Source organism: Dunckerocampus dactyliophorus, chromosome 15 (genome assembly GCF_027744805.1).
Source record: "Dunckerocampus dactyliophorus isolate RoL2022-P2 chromosome 15, RoL_Ddac_1.1, whole genome shotgun sequence".
Classification (NCBI taxonomy): Eukaryota; Metazoa; Chordata; class Actinopteri; order Syngnathiformes; family Syngnathidae; genus Dunckerocampus; species Dunckerocampus dactyliophorus.
The window spans coordinates 3980953-3998541 of NC_072833.1; the positions used below are offsets into that span (position 1 = coordinate 3980953).

Here is a 17589-nt window from a genome sequence, read left to right on the forward strand (position 1 = left end):
TGTTCTATACTTCTGTTACAAGTGTTGCATTGAGCCAAACAAGGCCGCCTAGATGTGCTAACTTCCCTTAACAGCACCTCTGCTGGCTGCAGCCAAGTACTGCACTCTATTTTGCCTGAGCTGTTTCAAGACGCGATTAATCAACAGCAAATTCCCATCCCTAATTTGGAGGAGTGCATCACGGCACAGTAGTGTGATGATATTTATGTCTACCTATGCTCCCCATCAACCTGTATTGCAGCAGCTCCTGACCGCTTGAGCATAAAATGCCCATAAGTGTTTATTTCCAGCACATTTCCCTCTCCCCGTCTCGCCTCTCCTCCATCCCTCCCCTCTCCCTTTTTCTCTCCTCGTCTCCCTTTCAAGCCTCGACGCTTGACATTTCGCCGCGCTCTCAAGAGACTCCGCCGAGAAATGGAGTTACTGGGAGAGCGCCACTGTAAATTCCAGGAGGCCACGTGTAATGTGCCTTAAACATAAGACGGACAGGCCAGGTTGGACGGCACGGTGCGGGGAGGAGGAAGCGGTGGCATCCGTGTAGATAATAGAATAATACTGTGTTTTGTCTGGGGAAGGGCGAGCAAACAGGAGCGCTGCTGTCATTCACATAGTATATCTTTAGTGTCATCGCATGGGGGGGGAACTACAGGCCTATATGTCACGGGCCGGTATGTACTATTCAGCGGGGAATGACTGCCGATAGCCAGCCTTGAAATAAAAAGAAGGATGGCTTCCATTGTAAATACTGTCTTTTCACCGAGTGTGGCAATAACTTCACAAAGACATACGCCGCCTCCTTTTCAGCGCTTTATGAAATAGAACATATTTCAGGTGGAGCTCTTTCTCCTGTCCTGGGAGGTGATTGATGCGCCGCAGCCGCAGCCAATGGCATCTTATTTACACAGTCGAGTGAGGCCTTAAAGATAAACCTAATGAGCTTCTTTGTGTAAGGGTGCAAATGAGACGCCAGCATACCCCCCCCCCCCCCCCCAGTCTCTCCTTTCGTTCCCCATCCAAAGGGGACAGACTGGGTGATTAGGCCTTTAAATTATGCTCAAGGGCAAAGCGCAGATTTGCATCTTGCGTGTGTGTTGGAAGGAGAAAGAAAGGCAGGTGAAGGGCAGATTATTGTGAGGAGTGCATGTCAGCATTTCTTAAAAGGGTATTTACTCTACAAAAAATCAACAAGAGTGACTTGTAAAAAGACTTCCACTGAATTTGCCCCCAAAACTTAAAAATTAGCCGTCAACTGCTGTCAAATTCCGACCATTTCCCGCGAGCTAAAGAGCGAGGCAGGCAGGTTAATTGCTGTCACCGTCAACTTGGACGCTCAGAGCAACAAAAGGTAGGCCTGGAAGTGGGATGGCACGCCGCAGTGCACTTGTCATTAAAATGGGCTAGTAACATGTGCCTGTCAAGAAAACCACATAACGCAGTATAATTTGTGATAGCTGACCTACTATTAAGTAGGTTGACAACAATACCGACGCCGGAGCCCTGATTTAGATGTGAATATCAATATGCTTCCCGAGTATTGCCTCATCAATCCCGATTATAAACCCGGGCAGAGCGCAGCAATCAACTAACAGCCTCTTCATCTTGATCTCAAAATTCAAAAAGATCAATACTCGCATATTCATACAGCGCAGCGTTATAACAACGATGCATTGATCGGAGTTCGAGAGGCTTTTATGGCGATCATGGAAATTAGCGTCCGAGCAACATTCATCATTTGCTGCAGCTGGCAAATTGCAATCAGATGCAGCAGGAATCTAATCTCTGATCTCAAATCAAATTAGGTCTCTTTAGGCAACCTTTAGGATGGGGTGGTGAAACCCCAGCAGGAATTAATGGGCGGTAAATTCGATTGTGGACACGGTGCTTATCATTCAGATCCATAGATAAGGCTTTTTTTTATTACCATTTTTTTATCAAACAACTGCAAAGATGACTAGATTAGCACTGACTGAAATCCAATGCAAGACTTTCACATGATAATAATGTGTCAGGAGCGCAGCTTTTGGAGTTCTACAATTCTGATTCCTTTGAAACTCGCATAGAGGAAGTTTGGTCCGGTTCTGACCTTGTGAAGTTCGTAGAGTTTAGCCTTTTATGGCGAGTCATCAAACTTTGCTGTCATGCTCTGCCCCCACACACACAACGACAAAAAGAAATGGGAAATTCAGCGTTGCCCTTCTGTCCACTCCACGTGGTTCCATTTCAGTCCCTAGGTAATGACTCTTTGGAGAGACCCCTGCAATAGGCCCAAATGGTCACCTCAAAGCAAAATGGTGGACGTCCTGCGACTTTTTCGGCAGGGGTCCTAGAGACTTTCTTTGCGGGTCTACTCTTGAAAGACCTCACAAATCTCATGGTGCCAAACAAAACGGGCTTTGAGGGCTGAGTTTTCAAAATAAAAAAGCTCCGAGCTAAAACGTTTGTTATATACTGAGAGGGGTTTGTAATGTTCCGGTTGCTTGGAAACATTGGACATTATTGGAAACACCTCTGGAATGATGACAACTACAACCACAACAACGCTAAGGGGGATCTTTTGAATCTCTCCGCAACAAAAAGTTTGGTCTGCTTTTGTTGAGGCCAGTTATCGTGTTTTACGGCAGACACAATAACAAAAACTCAAAATTTTCTGAATTTAGTGGCACCCTTCTCTCAACAACTGCAAATTTAGTTGCGATTACACCAAATCCCGAGGACAAATCGCTTTTGGGAGATACCTTGGAAATGGCCAAAAAGGACACTTCAAACCATGTGTCTTTTTGGGCATTGGTTCTTGAGACTTTGTGTGTCATGTCCCGCAAATTCCATGTTGGCATACAAAGCTGACTTCAGGGACTGAATTTTCCAAAAACTCCAAGAAACAACGTGTATTGCATGCATTGGCTCTCAAGGATCCAATCTCAAGGATTAAAAATAAAATATATGTAATGTTGAAAAATAGTTCCAGTGTAACTCAGCCCTACAAGGTCCAATCTAAGGCAAGAGACCTTAAGATGCTGCTTTTCTAATTATAGCTGCAGGTGGGATTTGGGAAGCTGCTAGGTAATGGCAGAACCCAGAGGGACATGGGGGGGGAGAATTCATCAGTGCTTATTATTAATCATCCCTCCAGCAGCGTGATGAGAGACTGCAGCTTCCTATACCCACCGGACCACTCAATGTCAAATATGGGAGGAAAATTAGAGCCTTCCTGTAAAAGCCTGCAAATAGTCCAAGGCCAACACGCGTGCATGGATGCTGTCATTCACTGGCAGAGCCTTCTTACAGTTTCATGTGAAACAATGCAAGTGCATGCATCCTCCATCTTTTGTCTGTGGATGGACCTCATTGTGCAGTGTGTGTGTGTGTGTGTGTGTGTGTGTGTGAAGTTAACAGCACAAAGGCCTAGGATTTTTAAAAAGCCTCCAGAGACCTGTTAGCTGGACTGCTCATTTCAATGTGTCTGTTTCTGGGTTGGAAGAAGGCACGACGGGCCGGCCTCTTAAGGCACACACACACACACGTACGCACGCACACACGTACGCACGCACACACCAGAACAAGCTCTTAGTCCATCTGAGAGACTTAACTAGACATTTTATGCGATTGTTGTTCTTTCCTCTGTTGTTTTTCGTGTCATTTGTTATTGGAAACAGTGTTTTAATCCAGTTTTCTGTGACACAAATGGATGTCAATATAAACTCAACTGAAAATAAAAATGAAACAAACAAAAACAACCCCCCTCCCCACCTCCGTTCTGTCTAGTGACACCTCCACCAAACTCCCTTCAACTCTTCAAGAGTAATGGCAGCAAGAGGCAGAGAATTGACCCCAATCAGGTGCGTGAGTGTGTGTGTGTGTGTGTGTGTGTATATAGAAGAGTGGCGGCATGGTGATAAAGTGTGGCCGTTTGACGCCGCCAGCACCACCGCTGGGCTGGCGGGTAGATGTGTGGTTGAGGAATGGGATGAGGGGCCTGTAGGACATACTTCATTTTGCTACACTGACTCCCACCACCCTGCAAACACCACCACGGGGCTTCAGCTGCTTCCACACACACACACACACACACACACACAAACATGCACACACTTATCCACATATGAATGCATGGAAATGGCCACCAAACCAAAAGAGGACACAACCCCATGAGCAGACCCCCTTGACCTGATCTCCCGCTGCTCTTTTGGCAAACTGTCAAAGCCATCATTCACCGTGAAAAGACAACAACAAGAGGCACTTTTGCTCTGCTGGCGTCTGACTTTGACGCATACCCTCACACACAGCACAATTCAAAACAGGCCCATTTTTAATTCAGTGCAAATAATTAGTCGGAAAAGAGCAAAAGAGTTGCATAGAATTTGCAAAAAGACTGGTCAAAGGTCTCGGTGCTGCTTGTAATGAAGAAGGGGGCCCTCTAGTGGACACCAGCCTCTCACACATGCACACTCACCCACACGTATGCTCCCTAAATTCAAAGACTAATAAAAATCATGACAATAAACACAGCTAAGTCATGAAATAAACACAGCAGACATGACTAAAATGTCCATGTTAGACATAGGGAATGTGCCAGTGCCCACATCAGAGAAGAGGAAGCATGGCGGACGGAGGGAGGGTGGGTGGGTAGCGAGAATAAGGAGTGAGAGTGAGGAGAGAGCGGGTCGGGATGGGGGAGAAACACAACTTACCTGCTGTTGTTGCAGATGCAGCAGCTCGACTGTGCTTACTTCGCCGCTCGTGTCACCGCCACCAGCGCTTGATCTCCCATCTCTACTGCCAGCCTCTAATTGGCTGCTGCTTAGGGCGCTCATTCCATTTTGACTCATTGAACTGTTGCTTATTGTGTCTGTGGCCGACTCCTGCATCATCATGATTTAAAACCTAGAAGTGATTAAGAGGCACGGGTTAGGGCTCTTCTTACAATCCCCCCCTCCTATATATATATATATATATATATATATATATATTTTTTTTTTTTTGTATACATAATGCATCCATTATCCTCACACAGCCCCCTTTTGCAAATAAAAGCATTTAAAGAAGGAGGAGGAGGGAGGGGGATGCAAGACTGAGCAATTATGCATTCATTGTGTAAATGAAGCAATACAAAGAGATGCACGTCCCGGTGCTATTTGACAAGGACGGGGGGTATAAATGTGGTATATATCCACTAAAATCCACGCATAAATTAAATATTCAATAGTGCCACTCTAAATAAAGGAGAATAATATGGAATATAATATGGAAATAAGGGCTAACATATGCCTGGGACAATTAAAGCATACATCACTTACTGAAATATTTTTCCTGCAGGATTTGTCGTGCATAATCATGCAAAATTATAAACTGGCAGGCTAAATAATCATTTAAATAAAGAACAATAAATTAATACAAGATATTGAATGGATCCTGAAAAGGGAAATGAATTTGTGGCGACTGTCATTAATGATTGTGCTAAAAACAGCATAAATTATGTATATTAGCACCCCCGCCCCCCCCCACCTCGCTCGAGTAATAAATGTTTTATCATTTGTACCCCTTTATTTATTTATTATTTTATTCACGGAATAAGCTAGCAACAAACTATTAATGCTACTATTCCACATTCTTTATGCTTTATTTCCCCGTTGGAAAATGGTAACATGTTCAACACGGGAAGTGAACAAACTACCAGTAATTGGGGGTGGGATTAAACGAGCTCAGCTTCTTCCTACTCCTTTTTGGACATGCTGGATTGTGCAAGTGTAAAGATGCGATGTCCTTCAATGCAACTTTGTTACGCATGTTCGAGATAAATTAAGCTGTGGGCTGCATTGGAAGGGCTGCTGGAAAAATGTATTTTTACATTATGTCACAGTCCAATTTAAAAAAAAAAAAAAAGCACCACACTACAGGCAGCTAAAAAAAAATAATTTTATTCTCACAATTATTTAATTTTTTAATAAAATGTCACAGCCAATTAAAAATAATAATTAAAGAATTTGTACAATATGTCGCGGGCCAACAACAACAAAAAAAAAGCCGCGGGCCACGAATGGCCCATGCACCAGATTTTGGACACCCCTGAACGAAACCATCACCATTACCCATTACCTGTGCCTTCACATGGGCACTCCTGGGGTAAAGAAGACATATTTGGGATCAGAAAGAAGCACATTTTAACTGAATACAATAGTTTTGAAAGCGAGAGGAGGCAGGAATTCTGTTTTAATAGCTTTCTGTGTGTGTTTGACGAGAGGCTGATGTAGGACAGGTTTTAAAAGGATGTCCACAGCCAGGACAAACAGGATCCGGGGCGGTAAAAGAACAAACAGGACTGAGCTGTTACACAGAGCAGGAGAGCGACAGCTGCCCGGGACACAAGCAAACAGGGAAGAGGCCCGCTTGTGAACAAACAGGCCCCTGTTTAACACCAAGAAAGACGAAGAGGACGAAAAGGAGCCGGGAGGGGGGGGTGCTTGGCGGGGGGGAAAGAGACAGAAAGAGGGAGGGAAGGGGAGTGTAGGGACTGGCACAATGTGACATCCAATCGGGAGATGAATCTCGGAATAAGAAACTCAAGGCTGCAGCTAATAAGTATTCAAATTAGGCATAAATTTTACATGGCTGATGTTTAAAATATTCAGAGAAAGACCGTCTGATTGCCTTTACTGCCATTTTATGAACATTCCAAATGGACTCTCAGGAAAAAAAAAGGGACACAAAGGGATATTTTATAAGAAAAAATAAAAAGTAACACCGTATATGCTCAGCAGATGTGTGCAAAGTGTACTTCGCGCCCACATCAGATGCTGCTTTAACCTTAATAAATTAATTAGCCGTCTAAGGGCGCCGTTCAAATCTGCCAATTAAAGTGTCAATTAGGAACACAGACAGGCTGCAATGATGAGTCACGGGAAGGGGAGGGAACTGTCACATACGCACGCATTCTCAGGACGCGTGTGTGCGACTTTGAATTGCATTTTCAAACAAAAAAAGCTCGGCTTCCTCGTGCTCCTATTCGGACGTGTTGGCTCGTGTGTGATGTATGACACAAACCGCAACCAAATGTCCAATATCACAATCTTCCTTCCTACTTTTCCTCCAAACACACACACACATTCAAGAAGTGTGTGTGTGTGTGTGACAAAAACACCCCATCCACCGTACATTGCACTCATTTTAACACACTCGCTATTTGGCGCAATAAGATAACTCCAGGTGCATTCTTTAGGCAGCTCAGTACAAATAATCACTTACCCTCCATTCAATAAGCTCTGCTTCTTCCTACTTCTTTTCGGACATGTGGAACACTGTTAAGCATGTTTGAAATAAACTACAACCAAATATCTCTCCCTGCTTTTTCCTTCCACACACACACACACACATACACACACACACACACACACACACACGCACCTATCATTAAAAGGAGTCCTCCATCTTTGTTTGCGAGCCCTAAAAGCCCTTAATGTAGCCTCATTACCTGGCCTGTCCGTCGCTCTATCATGTGCAGTAAACACACACTATGACACCCGCCATCCATCTAGCAGGCACGCACAGCTGTCTGCTGTCCACACACACACACACACACACACACACACATATATACAGTATGTGTGTGTGTGTCTTTGACACGGATGCTTCAATTTGCATGCCAAAAAAATGTTCTATTCCTCATCACTTTAGATTTTCTTCCTCTCCCCCCCGCCACCACCATACAAAACAATACAAAAAATTACATTTCACCCTCGGATGGCTCCTCATCAAGTAGAGATTTAAAATAATCACACATTTCTCTGTGCTTGAGTGAAATTAATTCATCATTGCCATAATGCATGGCAAATAAAGTCGTAACTAGGCTTATATTCAATAGGTTAGATTGCCTAATAAATCATGTGCTGACACACATTAAAAAAAAAAAGGGGGGGGGGGGGGGGAGTTGAAGAAATCCTACATAATGATCATTTGTACGATGGGATGTAGTATTTTTACACGGGGACAGAGCATGAATGACTCCTCCTTATAAACCTGTGTATGATAATGCTTTCTACACTCCACATTTCAAAAGTGCTTTAGATTGCTTTGAGGAGGCGGAGGAAAGGGGAGAGGAAATCATATTTACAAAATCAGGAAAGAGATGAATATGAATAATGGACTTTTCTTCTTTCTTTCCCCGGGATTAGTCAAAGAATCGGTTATCTGCTGTCCTGTTTCAATTCGTCATTTGCAATAAATTGTAGCTTTGTGATAGGAGAGTCAAGAGCCTCCCCCCCCCCACCAACTTAATTCTCTTCTATTTACAATAAGGAGATGATAAAAGGACTATTCGCCCATCCGTGTGTTGTGGTGCTAATACAGATTTATTCCAAAATGCTATCCAATTACTGCTTACAAAAGAATAAGAAGGAATTTATTCAACGTGGTTCTGCGTCGATCTTGGCTACAGCGAGACAAGTGACGAAAGCCCCATCAGTCAGCTCTCATCTGCATATTTGCCAATTGCATTAATTAACTCGGCCCACCTAATCAGGGCTAATTGACCTATAAAAGGGGGTGTAAGGGGGGTGGAAGTCGTCATTGTCTGCTCCAATCATCTTTACCAAGAAGCAGCGAGAGCGTGAGGACTTACTTTATTTCCAATCTTGGGACTTTTTGCCGGACAGACACATATCTCATCATTTCTGCTTGATTAGGGCCATTATGTCCCTCTCCACCCCCGGCTTTGATTTATGTCCCCCCTCAGCAGCCCTGCATCGATAGATCTTAATGAATTGGTAAATAAGGGCGAAGATTGTGCTTGACAACACCGCAACACTCCTCAGTCATAGCGGAGAAGATTTATGGAAGTAATTAGGCGCATAACAAGAAGGGCTGGACGGGCCGGGACGGGACAGGACGGGACGGAGGAGACGTGAAAATAGGACATGCATTCCTCCACTCAGGCTTAGTCACACTACTTTCATGCACCGCTGGGGACTTTAGAGGGAGTCACTTTGATAGGAATAGTCCAAAACAGTCTATTTAAATCCTTATTATTAGTTTTAATTTTAAAAAAATAAGAAGACCAGGCCAGGAGGAGCCAAAAAAGGGGGCCGACCCCCTCCTCCTTCCTTCAAGCACATGCAAATGAGGCTGCTTAACTGCATCATTTATGTGGATAATAGCGGGCATCATCATTACAGCAAATTAAATTACATCAACATTAGCATAACAAAGTGTCAACTTTCCAAAACAAATAAAAAAGAAAAGGCTAATGAACGGTGTTAATCAGCACATTCTACACTCAGGTGTGTTTTGGATAAATCATATCAAAAAAAATACATCACCAGGGGGATTTTAATGCATTTAATTTCATCGCCGCGCTATTATAGGCGAGACTCTGGAGAACAATGTAAATTATCCTTCAAAATAGAGTTTGGTGAACTAATCACATCGCTCATTATGTATTAGGGTATTAAATTATAAAAAGGAGCAGCCGTTCTTTCTTTTTTTTTTTTCTTTGCACATAGCGCGGTGGCTCATCAATATTAAAGTCAACAAATGAACCCACTTGTCTTTGAAAATACCGATAATTAGCTGCAAATACAAGTTTGTTTATGGTAAAAAAGAAACACACACACAGCATGCAATGTGCTCTTTGATTGTCTTGTGACTTTTTTTGGCTTTGTAAGTAAAAACACACACACACACACACACACACGCACACACACACCCTCCCTAAAAGGAGTGCAGCAGCACAATTACACACACAATAATTAAGCAGCATGAGTGCGGATGATTGATGGATGGCTGGATGAAAGAAGGGATGCATGGATGACTTGTTGGTTGTTTACCTTTAAAAGCAAGTAGCAGAGGCTGAAGCCGCCCCCGCTGAAGCCGCCGGCGCCGCCGCCAGGGGCTCAAAAGCAGCAGCAAAAGTCGAGCGGTGTCAGCGACCGCGTGCGGAGAGGCAACACTATCTGTGTCATCACACCCGCCGTGTTTATGGGGGGGTGCATCATAAACAACACCACAACCGCATCCCCCAGCCCCCACCCCACACCTTGTGCACACCCCTGCTAGCCCCCGCCCTCTACCCTCCTCTCGCCAGTCGTACAAGTCAAAAACATATTCTAAGTGTGTCTTTTTCATGAAACAAAGCACAATTGCTGCACAAGTCCTGCTTTTTGGATGGGATTCATTTACTTTTGAAAAGTGCAAGAGGCGAGAGGCATGCTCGGCACGGCTCTCCCCCCTTCGCACCTCGCTTCTCCCGGCTCTCCTCTCGCTCTAATCGCACACCCCTCTCTCACTAACACAAAAGTGCACTCACACACACATCCAGGCATGCAGGCGGACCGACCGGGCGCACCGCTCTACTCTTGGAAGCTAAGGAGGATACATTTACCATGGAGGTATGTCTTCTTTTATGCTTTAGTAAAGTAACAATTTAAAGTAGTTGTCACCTACCTTTTTTGTCAAAAAAACACTGAGAGAAAAATCCACACTCCTCGGTAGGGAAGCATGCCGGGAATCATCAAAAAAACAACAAAAAAAGCAGAAAGTGAAGAAAATACGGCAAAAAAGTAGGCAAAGTGAGGTATTTGTAACGTGCCGAAGAGCGGTGCACCTCTGCCTGGTCACGTCGGAGATGCCGTTTGAGTGGCGCCTAATTAAAACAAGTCAGGCAGCCCCCGCTGGATTGTTTTGACGCCCGAGGACCAATAGTACACAAAAAGCATGATCGCAAGGAGGAGGAGGAGGAGGAGGGAATAGGGGGCGTATAGAGGATGGGGGGTGGGGGGCTGGTTATGGGGGACTTGGCAGAGGAATTGTGTATGTTTGGGGCGAAGGGGAGGAGGGTGTATAGGAAGGGAATCACAGAAAGGGAGGCTCATTGATGGCTCTTTTACTTTGGGCTCACAACGATGCTTCGCGGGTTATTATTTGCTCCAACAGCAAAGCATGTTTGCACGTGGACAATTCAACACGTCCGAAAAGGAGTAGGAAGAAGCAGAGCTTACGCAATCCTACCCCTTCTCCATTTCTCAGCAATTACTGGCAATTTGTTCACTTACTGTGTTTCACAAAAAGAGGAAAAAAAAAAAAAGATAACTTATGCAGCGATGAAAGAAAAGGAAAAAGACGCGCGTTCAAAAAATTTGGTACGTAAATACATAAAAAAAAAAAAAAAAAATGATGCTTTGCTGATTATTTTTGCATGTATTATTAGCTTAAAAAGCAAACCATGTGAGTATACATAAAAAATAAGTAAGTAAGTAAAAAAAATATAAATAAATCGTGTTTTGATGATGATTTTTGCATGTATTATTTGCTTTTAAAAATGCCTATGCCGTATACAAAAAAAATAAGTGTTAAAAAATAAATAAGTTAAAAAAATACAGATGCTTTGCTGATGATTTTTGCATGTATTTGCTTAAAACATGCCTGTATCCAGTATATAAAAATGAGTGTGAAAAAATCATTAAAAATAAATAGAGATGCTTTGCTGATGACTTCTGCATGTATTATTTGCTATGAAAAACCCACACCTGCATATTCATCCCAAATCTACGAACAATGCACATCAAGCAATAAAGCTTATTTACATTGTCATTAAAAAAAAAAAATCCAACTTCTCCTGCTGTTTTCCTCCTTTTCCCTCTCTACTTGCATGCCACAGATGTTTTTCTTAGTTGCTCCGACAGACAGGAATCTACTGGAAAAAGGAGAAAGGCGTCCCCCAGGAGAGACGAGTACAAAGCCCCCAGTCTGCTCTGCAGCAGATGCAGCAGAAAGACCGTCCATCTGCCACCAGCTTGCTACAAGAGAGGGGGGGGGGGGACTTTTTTTTGTTGACGTCTATGCAACACACATAAAAAAAAAAAATTAAAACAGGCATACACCCAGGGCAACTATGAGAGGTTTATTTAGGAGAAAGACACGGCGGGGTAAAGACCACTTGAACTCCCGGCTCTGAGCATCACATTATCTCCACAGCGGCGTATGATATCATTATTATGAGGCAGGCCAACAATTAATTCCTCTATTATGCCAGCTATTTCACTTTCCCTACCCAGAAGGCCACTTTTAAAATCATCTAACCCTCACTGGAAAAGACAAACAAGAGGCCCCCGGCCTGAGAAAAGTCCGCTTCACTAAGGGGAACGCTATTTCTACAGATCTGTGACAATCTGAGTGCCTCCTCCCTGCAGTTATTTATTCCCTTTGTCTCCTCTTCTAACCAGCGATTTTCCCGCTGCCAAGGTCAACAGAGACAAACAGGCCCACCAGCGTCTTGATGTGTGGTGGCAGCACTGAATAGAAAGACAGTAAAAAGGTGGAGGGGAGGATGAGACAAGTGGGTACAGTGAGGAGAACGGTGATGAGGACGGGGGGGTCTACAAAGCCCGCCAAGAGCAACAGCAGCAGCAGCAGCATCGTTTCCATACTCTGTCACTAAAAGGGTATTATAATTGATGAACGTAGAATTGATTCATTGTGACTTAAAGCAATTCAGGCCAAGTGGAGTGCGGTGCTTGAATGTCACCAGCAGAGGCGCTGTTGAGTAAAGGAAAACAACAATGGCACCTTGACAGTGGCATTATTCTGCTCAATAAACACACTGGCATGGACAAGGCTCATTCCATTACAAACAATTAATTTAGAAATATTTATTGGTGATATTGATAATATTGCATTGTTATTTTAATAATACAAAAGTCAGTAAAAAAAAAATTGATAAAATAATTTTCACCATGAAACGGCCATCCCCATATTAACAAACTTTGCTCAAAAAAATATTTTTAACGCAAAAATAGAAAAAGGTGTTGCAAGTCTCAAATCAGACATTCTTTAATGATGCAACACCTTTTGTGGGTTAAAGTGACCAAACAAAATAAATCATGCAGTGCCCCACCCATCATTCACTAATAAAAGTACATGTACAGATTTGAACTACTTAATAAAAGCATCAGTAAGCTTCACACAGAAACAGGAGTAAAGTGCATCCATACACAACACTTTCATATTCAGGCAAAGTGATCTCAGCACATTTTTACATGTGCCAAACAGCTCCTTGGCAACTCTCATACAATTACAGTGAAAAGAGACACAAAAAAGGCCCCACACATCAGGCATGTTCATTAGTCGTCACATGAATGTTCCACAAGCACAATTCAGAACCCCACTTAGTCCTGAGCCAAATAATGCATAATGAGGGGGTAGTACTATTTCAGTGCTGTTGTTCACATGATATGTTGCTTATGGCCAGAGAGCACAGACCATTAAGGAGCGATGATTATATAAGTGCTTGGCAGGCTGCACCATTTTAATTTACTGTACTTAAAGCACTGGAGTATCCATGGCAACCTGCTTTGCCCTATTCACAAATCCCCTAATGAAATGCCTATTAAGTGGCTGATAATGACAGCATCCAAATATATTTGCATATGTATTTGACAAGGAGGAAGGAAATGAGCAAAGCAGGGCGTGATTTTGACCAATCCTTGATTGTTTTGTTTACTGAAAAAGCAGTTATTATTGGACTTGAAGTGAAGCAAATAAGTGGAGAAGCGATGGAGAGTCTCCGCATGTTGCGACTTTGGCCCGGAGCCCAAAAGGACATCCCTGAGGGATGCAATACCCACAGCACAAGGAGGGGAAGACTCGCGGGCCGAGGTTCCTGTTGAAAATAAACCAGCACGTACATTCACCGGCCCAGAAATATCGACACGCTCCGCAAGGAGCCGCTTACAGGCAGCCCTCCGAGCTTTAATGATACCTGCGCCTCCACTCCAGCTGCTTCTACAGACAGCGTAGATGGGCGGAAGTGACGTATACAGGACAATATTGAGAGGACGCACGAGTCAGGCGGTTCAAGCTGACCTGATGCTTCATATTGCAATTCAAGAACTTACTGGAATCAAAGCTGAGTTGGGGCAATTTACATAAGCAAACAAAGCTCACATCAGTTTCGGTTTTTCGGTTGATTTCTTTTATAAAAATCAGAGTTATGGAATATAACTGGCGAGGAGCGGTGACAATGTTAGTGTTTTCCATGCATTCATTCATATGTGGCCTACTTTTTGGGCCGCTATCTGTTCGTCCTCGCTTACAAACACATTATAATGAGACTTTCTGTGAAGCTTGCTGTTCCAATGCTGTACAGTAGATGGCATTGGAACTCTGCCTATTAACACACCGGCTACGCACATGCCACAAACTTACTTCATCAATATCGGGGGTCAAAACTTTTTCCAGGGGCACTTTGTTATTTTGTAAAGCAGCACATGTAGATGCTGAGAAGTTGTACATATTTCAAGAAAAAAGTGCATCTCAGCTTTGTCATATCAGTGAAAAAGCATATTATTAGCTTCAACGTCACTCTTTGCTGTTTTTTCCGCCCATTTTTGCTGTTTTTTGTTTCATTTTCCAAGTAGTCCAATGTTCTCCTGAAATAATCTTTGTCAATTTTCTTCTCATAATAGCTTCATTTTGTTTTGTTTATTTCTCACAATATTACGACTTAAAAAAAAATATATATATATATATATATATATATATATATATATTCAACTCTAAATCCCACTAAAATGGCATTATCCTTCCTCATAATATTGAGGTTATTCTCATAAAATTGTGACTTTTTTTTTTTTTTAAGAATACGACTTTGGACTTGATTCTCCTAAATTTACAGCCGTTTTCTCAATTTCTGCTGTTTTTGTTTAAATATTCCAACTATTTCAACTTTCTTCTTGTAAATTTTATCTCGTAATATTATGACTTTATTCCCATAATATTTTGACCAACCAAATTTGTAAAAATTACAACTTTGTCTTGTTTGTTGTTTCTCGAAATATTACAACTTTAAAAAAATAATGTCTTTCTTTAATATTTCAACTGTATGCTACTAAAATGAAGTTGTTTTTTTTTCTCCTCACAATAGTACAACGTTATTCTTGTAAAATTGTGACATTTTCTCGTTGGATTACAACTTTTTTCTCCAAATATTTTGACTTCATTCTTGTACAATTACTGCAGATTTTTCCATTTTTGCTGTTGTTTTTTTCGTTTTCTTGTTAAATTATATTTTCAGACTTTGTTGTGGGCCACAAATGGCCCCTGGGCCACACTTTGGACACCCCCGATCAATACAGTGATGTATTAGCTGCACAATGTGTACATCAGCTTTAAAACCTTACACGGGCCCCAGGAAACACCATCTGTAATTGGCAAGTTGCCAGTGCATACGCTATGATTCCATGACTTGATACACTTTTTATGTCTGCCAAAACTGCTTTCTATGATCATTTTAAAAGACACGCAGTTTTGGCCCGCTTAAATTTCCCGTCAAAAGCCATTTACGACGCGTGGCATCTGAGGAAGCCACAAACAGTCGACGGACGGAGACTGATGGTTCCCAGAAGCGAGATAAGCTCCAGTGGCTGTCAAAGGAGCGCAAGACTAGCAGATGCATGAGAAACCTGCAAAAAGTAGTGCGCTTCTTAATGATTGTTGGACACCCTGAGTGTAAAATACTCTCACCCATGCTTTCAAGAGTAGCAGAGCCAAATCGTTTCATGCGCGTTGACATAGAAAATGATACTAACAAATCAAGACATACTAAATAATGACGAGAATTAACTACTGTGGCGCACCATTCATGGCAGAAGTAGACACCAACCACACCCCGAAAGCGTCAATTCATTCATAAAAAAAAATTCCAGTGAAGAAAAATAAACGTTCCAAATTTTCTAACACCATTCAAACCTAATTTTTACTCGCCACTAATTTGAGGGGAGAAGGGTTGAAGAGGGTGGTGGTGGTGGGGGTTGGGGGGATTGCATCTGGAGGTAATTCACTGCGTGGAACCGAGCCACCCCTCCCTCCCGAAAGGACTTTTTTAGGACTTCCGCCGAAATGACACGCATAAAAATGTTTTCACTGTGCTGTCACCAGACACGAGGAGGGGATAGAAGCAGTGCAGACGGAGGGATGGCGATAAATAAGCCGGCACAGCTGCACCGGTTGCGGGGGGGGGGGGGGGGGGTTGGATTCAAGACGTGGAGTAAAAAAGAAAAGAGGTTAATTTTTGACACCGGAGTCGGGTGCCGTGGGAGTTTATGGGCACGCTCTCGAGTGACCGGCTACATCTGGCATCCCCGCCTAAGTGGGCTGTCTAATAAATGGCACACTTTGCCAATGACACGCTGGTTCAAAGTACAGACTGATGTATCCTTTACACTGTATGCAGTTGTTCTGGGGGCGGAAGCAAGGATTAGAAAATGGGTCTGCTGATAGATGAGAGCACATTTGAACATTAGTAACTACATAAAACAAAAATAAAGTCCAACTATTCACCCTTTAAAACAGGAAAGTTATGTCTTGAAGCTATTACTGGAATGAATGAACTGTATAGCACAGTAAGTGTTTTATTCACACAATTTAAAAAAAACCTGAATGTTACTCATTTACATTAACTCATTCAATCCCAGCTATTTTTCCAAAAGTCAACCCCTTCAGTACCGGCCATTTTAAAAGATTTTGACGGATCGTTCAAGGTCAAGGCACACAGAATATTGTCTTCTATGGCGATATAAACATGGACCGTACCAAAAGAAGGAGTAGACTCCCGTCTTTCATCCAAAAAAATGAAGTTTCTTTCTACCCTTTTCTGTTCTTTAGTAATCAGCAGTAGAACATGGGTAAGTTTCAGCAAAATATCAGTTCCCAACTAAAAACGGGAGAAAAACAACTTTTTGTGAAATGATACATTTCAAGCATAACTTTCACTTTGACACAAATATTTTTTCCTTTTGTGACAGCTCAAATATCTAAACTATACCAACATAAACTATACAAAAAAGGGGTTGTTTTACATCTAAATAATAATTTATTTACAAATATAAGACCGTGAACGATTTACAATTTTCACATTTGGAACTGAACTATGTGTGTGGGCACGTGTGCACGAGCATGCACGCGTGTGCATCCGTTAAAATGTCCCTACTGTGCGTAACCTTCCGCACGCTACACTCCTTCACGCTCTCTCGCTTCCTCCTTCCTGTCATGTGTGTATTTTCCGTCACATGATCTCTGCCGAGCTCTTATGAAATGAACTTCTGCCACCTTGTGGACATTTTTATGGCTTAAAATTGCTCTGAAAGTGACATGTATTAGTGGAAAGTTGCATCATCACCTCTGTTTGCCTCTCACGCAAAAAAAACATACATGACGTATAAATACGCTGATGGGATTGGGCGTTCGGGTTTCTAAAAACATCATGAGGTAAGATATTCTGTTGGTGCTGAGACATTTCTCTTATGGGCTGCTTTATTTTATTCATATCAAACTTTGTTGTTGTGTTTGTAATTAGTCCGTGTTTTAGGCCGAAACTTTGAATTATAAAGGACTTTTTTCAATATAAATGTATACTTTATTTTAAGCACAAATTATTTTTTGGTCATTTACACTTATCCATTAGTGGGAATGCATACAGAAACTTGGTATCGGTGCCGACACAAACGGGAAAAAAAGTAGCTAGAGTAGATATCGTGCCTCACTTCTGTGCTAAATGAACACAGATTCAGCCACCTGCAACAGGTGCTTGAAAGTGATATTTCCCAG

At 42.4% G+C, this 17589-nt stretch overlaps 1 protein-coding gene across 17 annotated transcripts in view; it reads right to left on the reverse strand.

Annotated features, from left to right (window-relative positions):
• foxp2 (forkhead box P2) overlaps positions 1-17589 on the reverse strand; it is a 142878-nt gene that overhangs the window by 62777 nt on the left and 62512 nt on the right. For 11 of the 17 annotated variants that reach the window (XM_054799933.1, XM_054799937.1, XM_054799935.1 and 8 more), the window contains one exon: positions 4689-4881. The exons of 1 other annotated variant lie outside the window; for it this stretch is intronic. In XM_054799933.1, the coding sequence (XP_054655908.1) occupies positions 4689-4871 (183 nt within the window). In that variant the 5' untranslated portion in view covers positions 4872-4881. Of the gene's footprint in view, positions 1-4688; positions 4882-7465; positions 8678-9815; positions 10006-10431; positions 12554-17589 lie in introns of those variants that run through there. 5 more of the 17 variants (XM_054799940.1, XM_054799939.1, XM_054799948.1 and 2 more) reach the window with 5 other exon arrangements.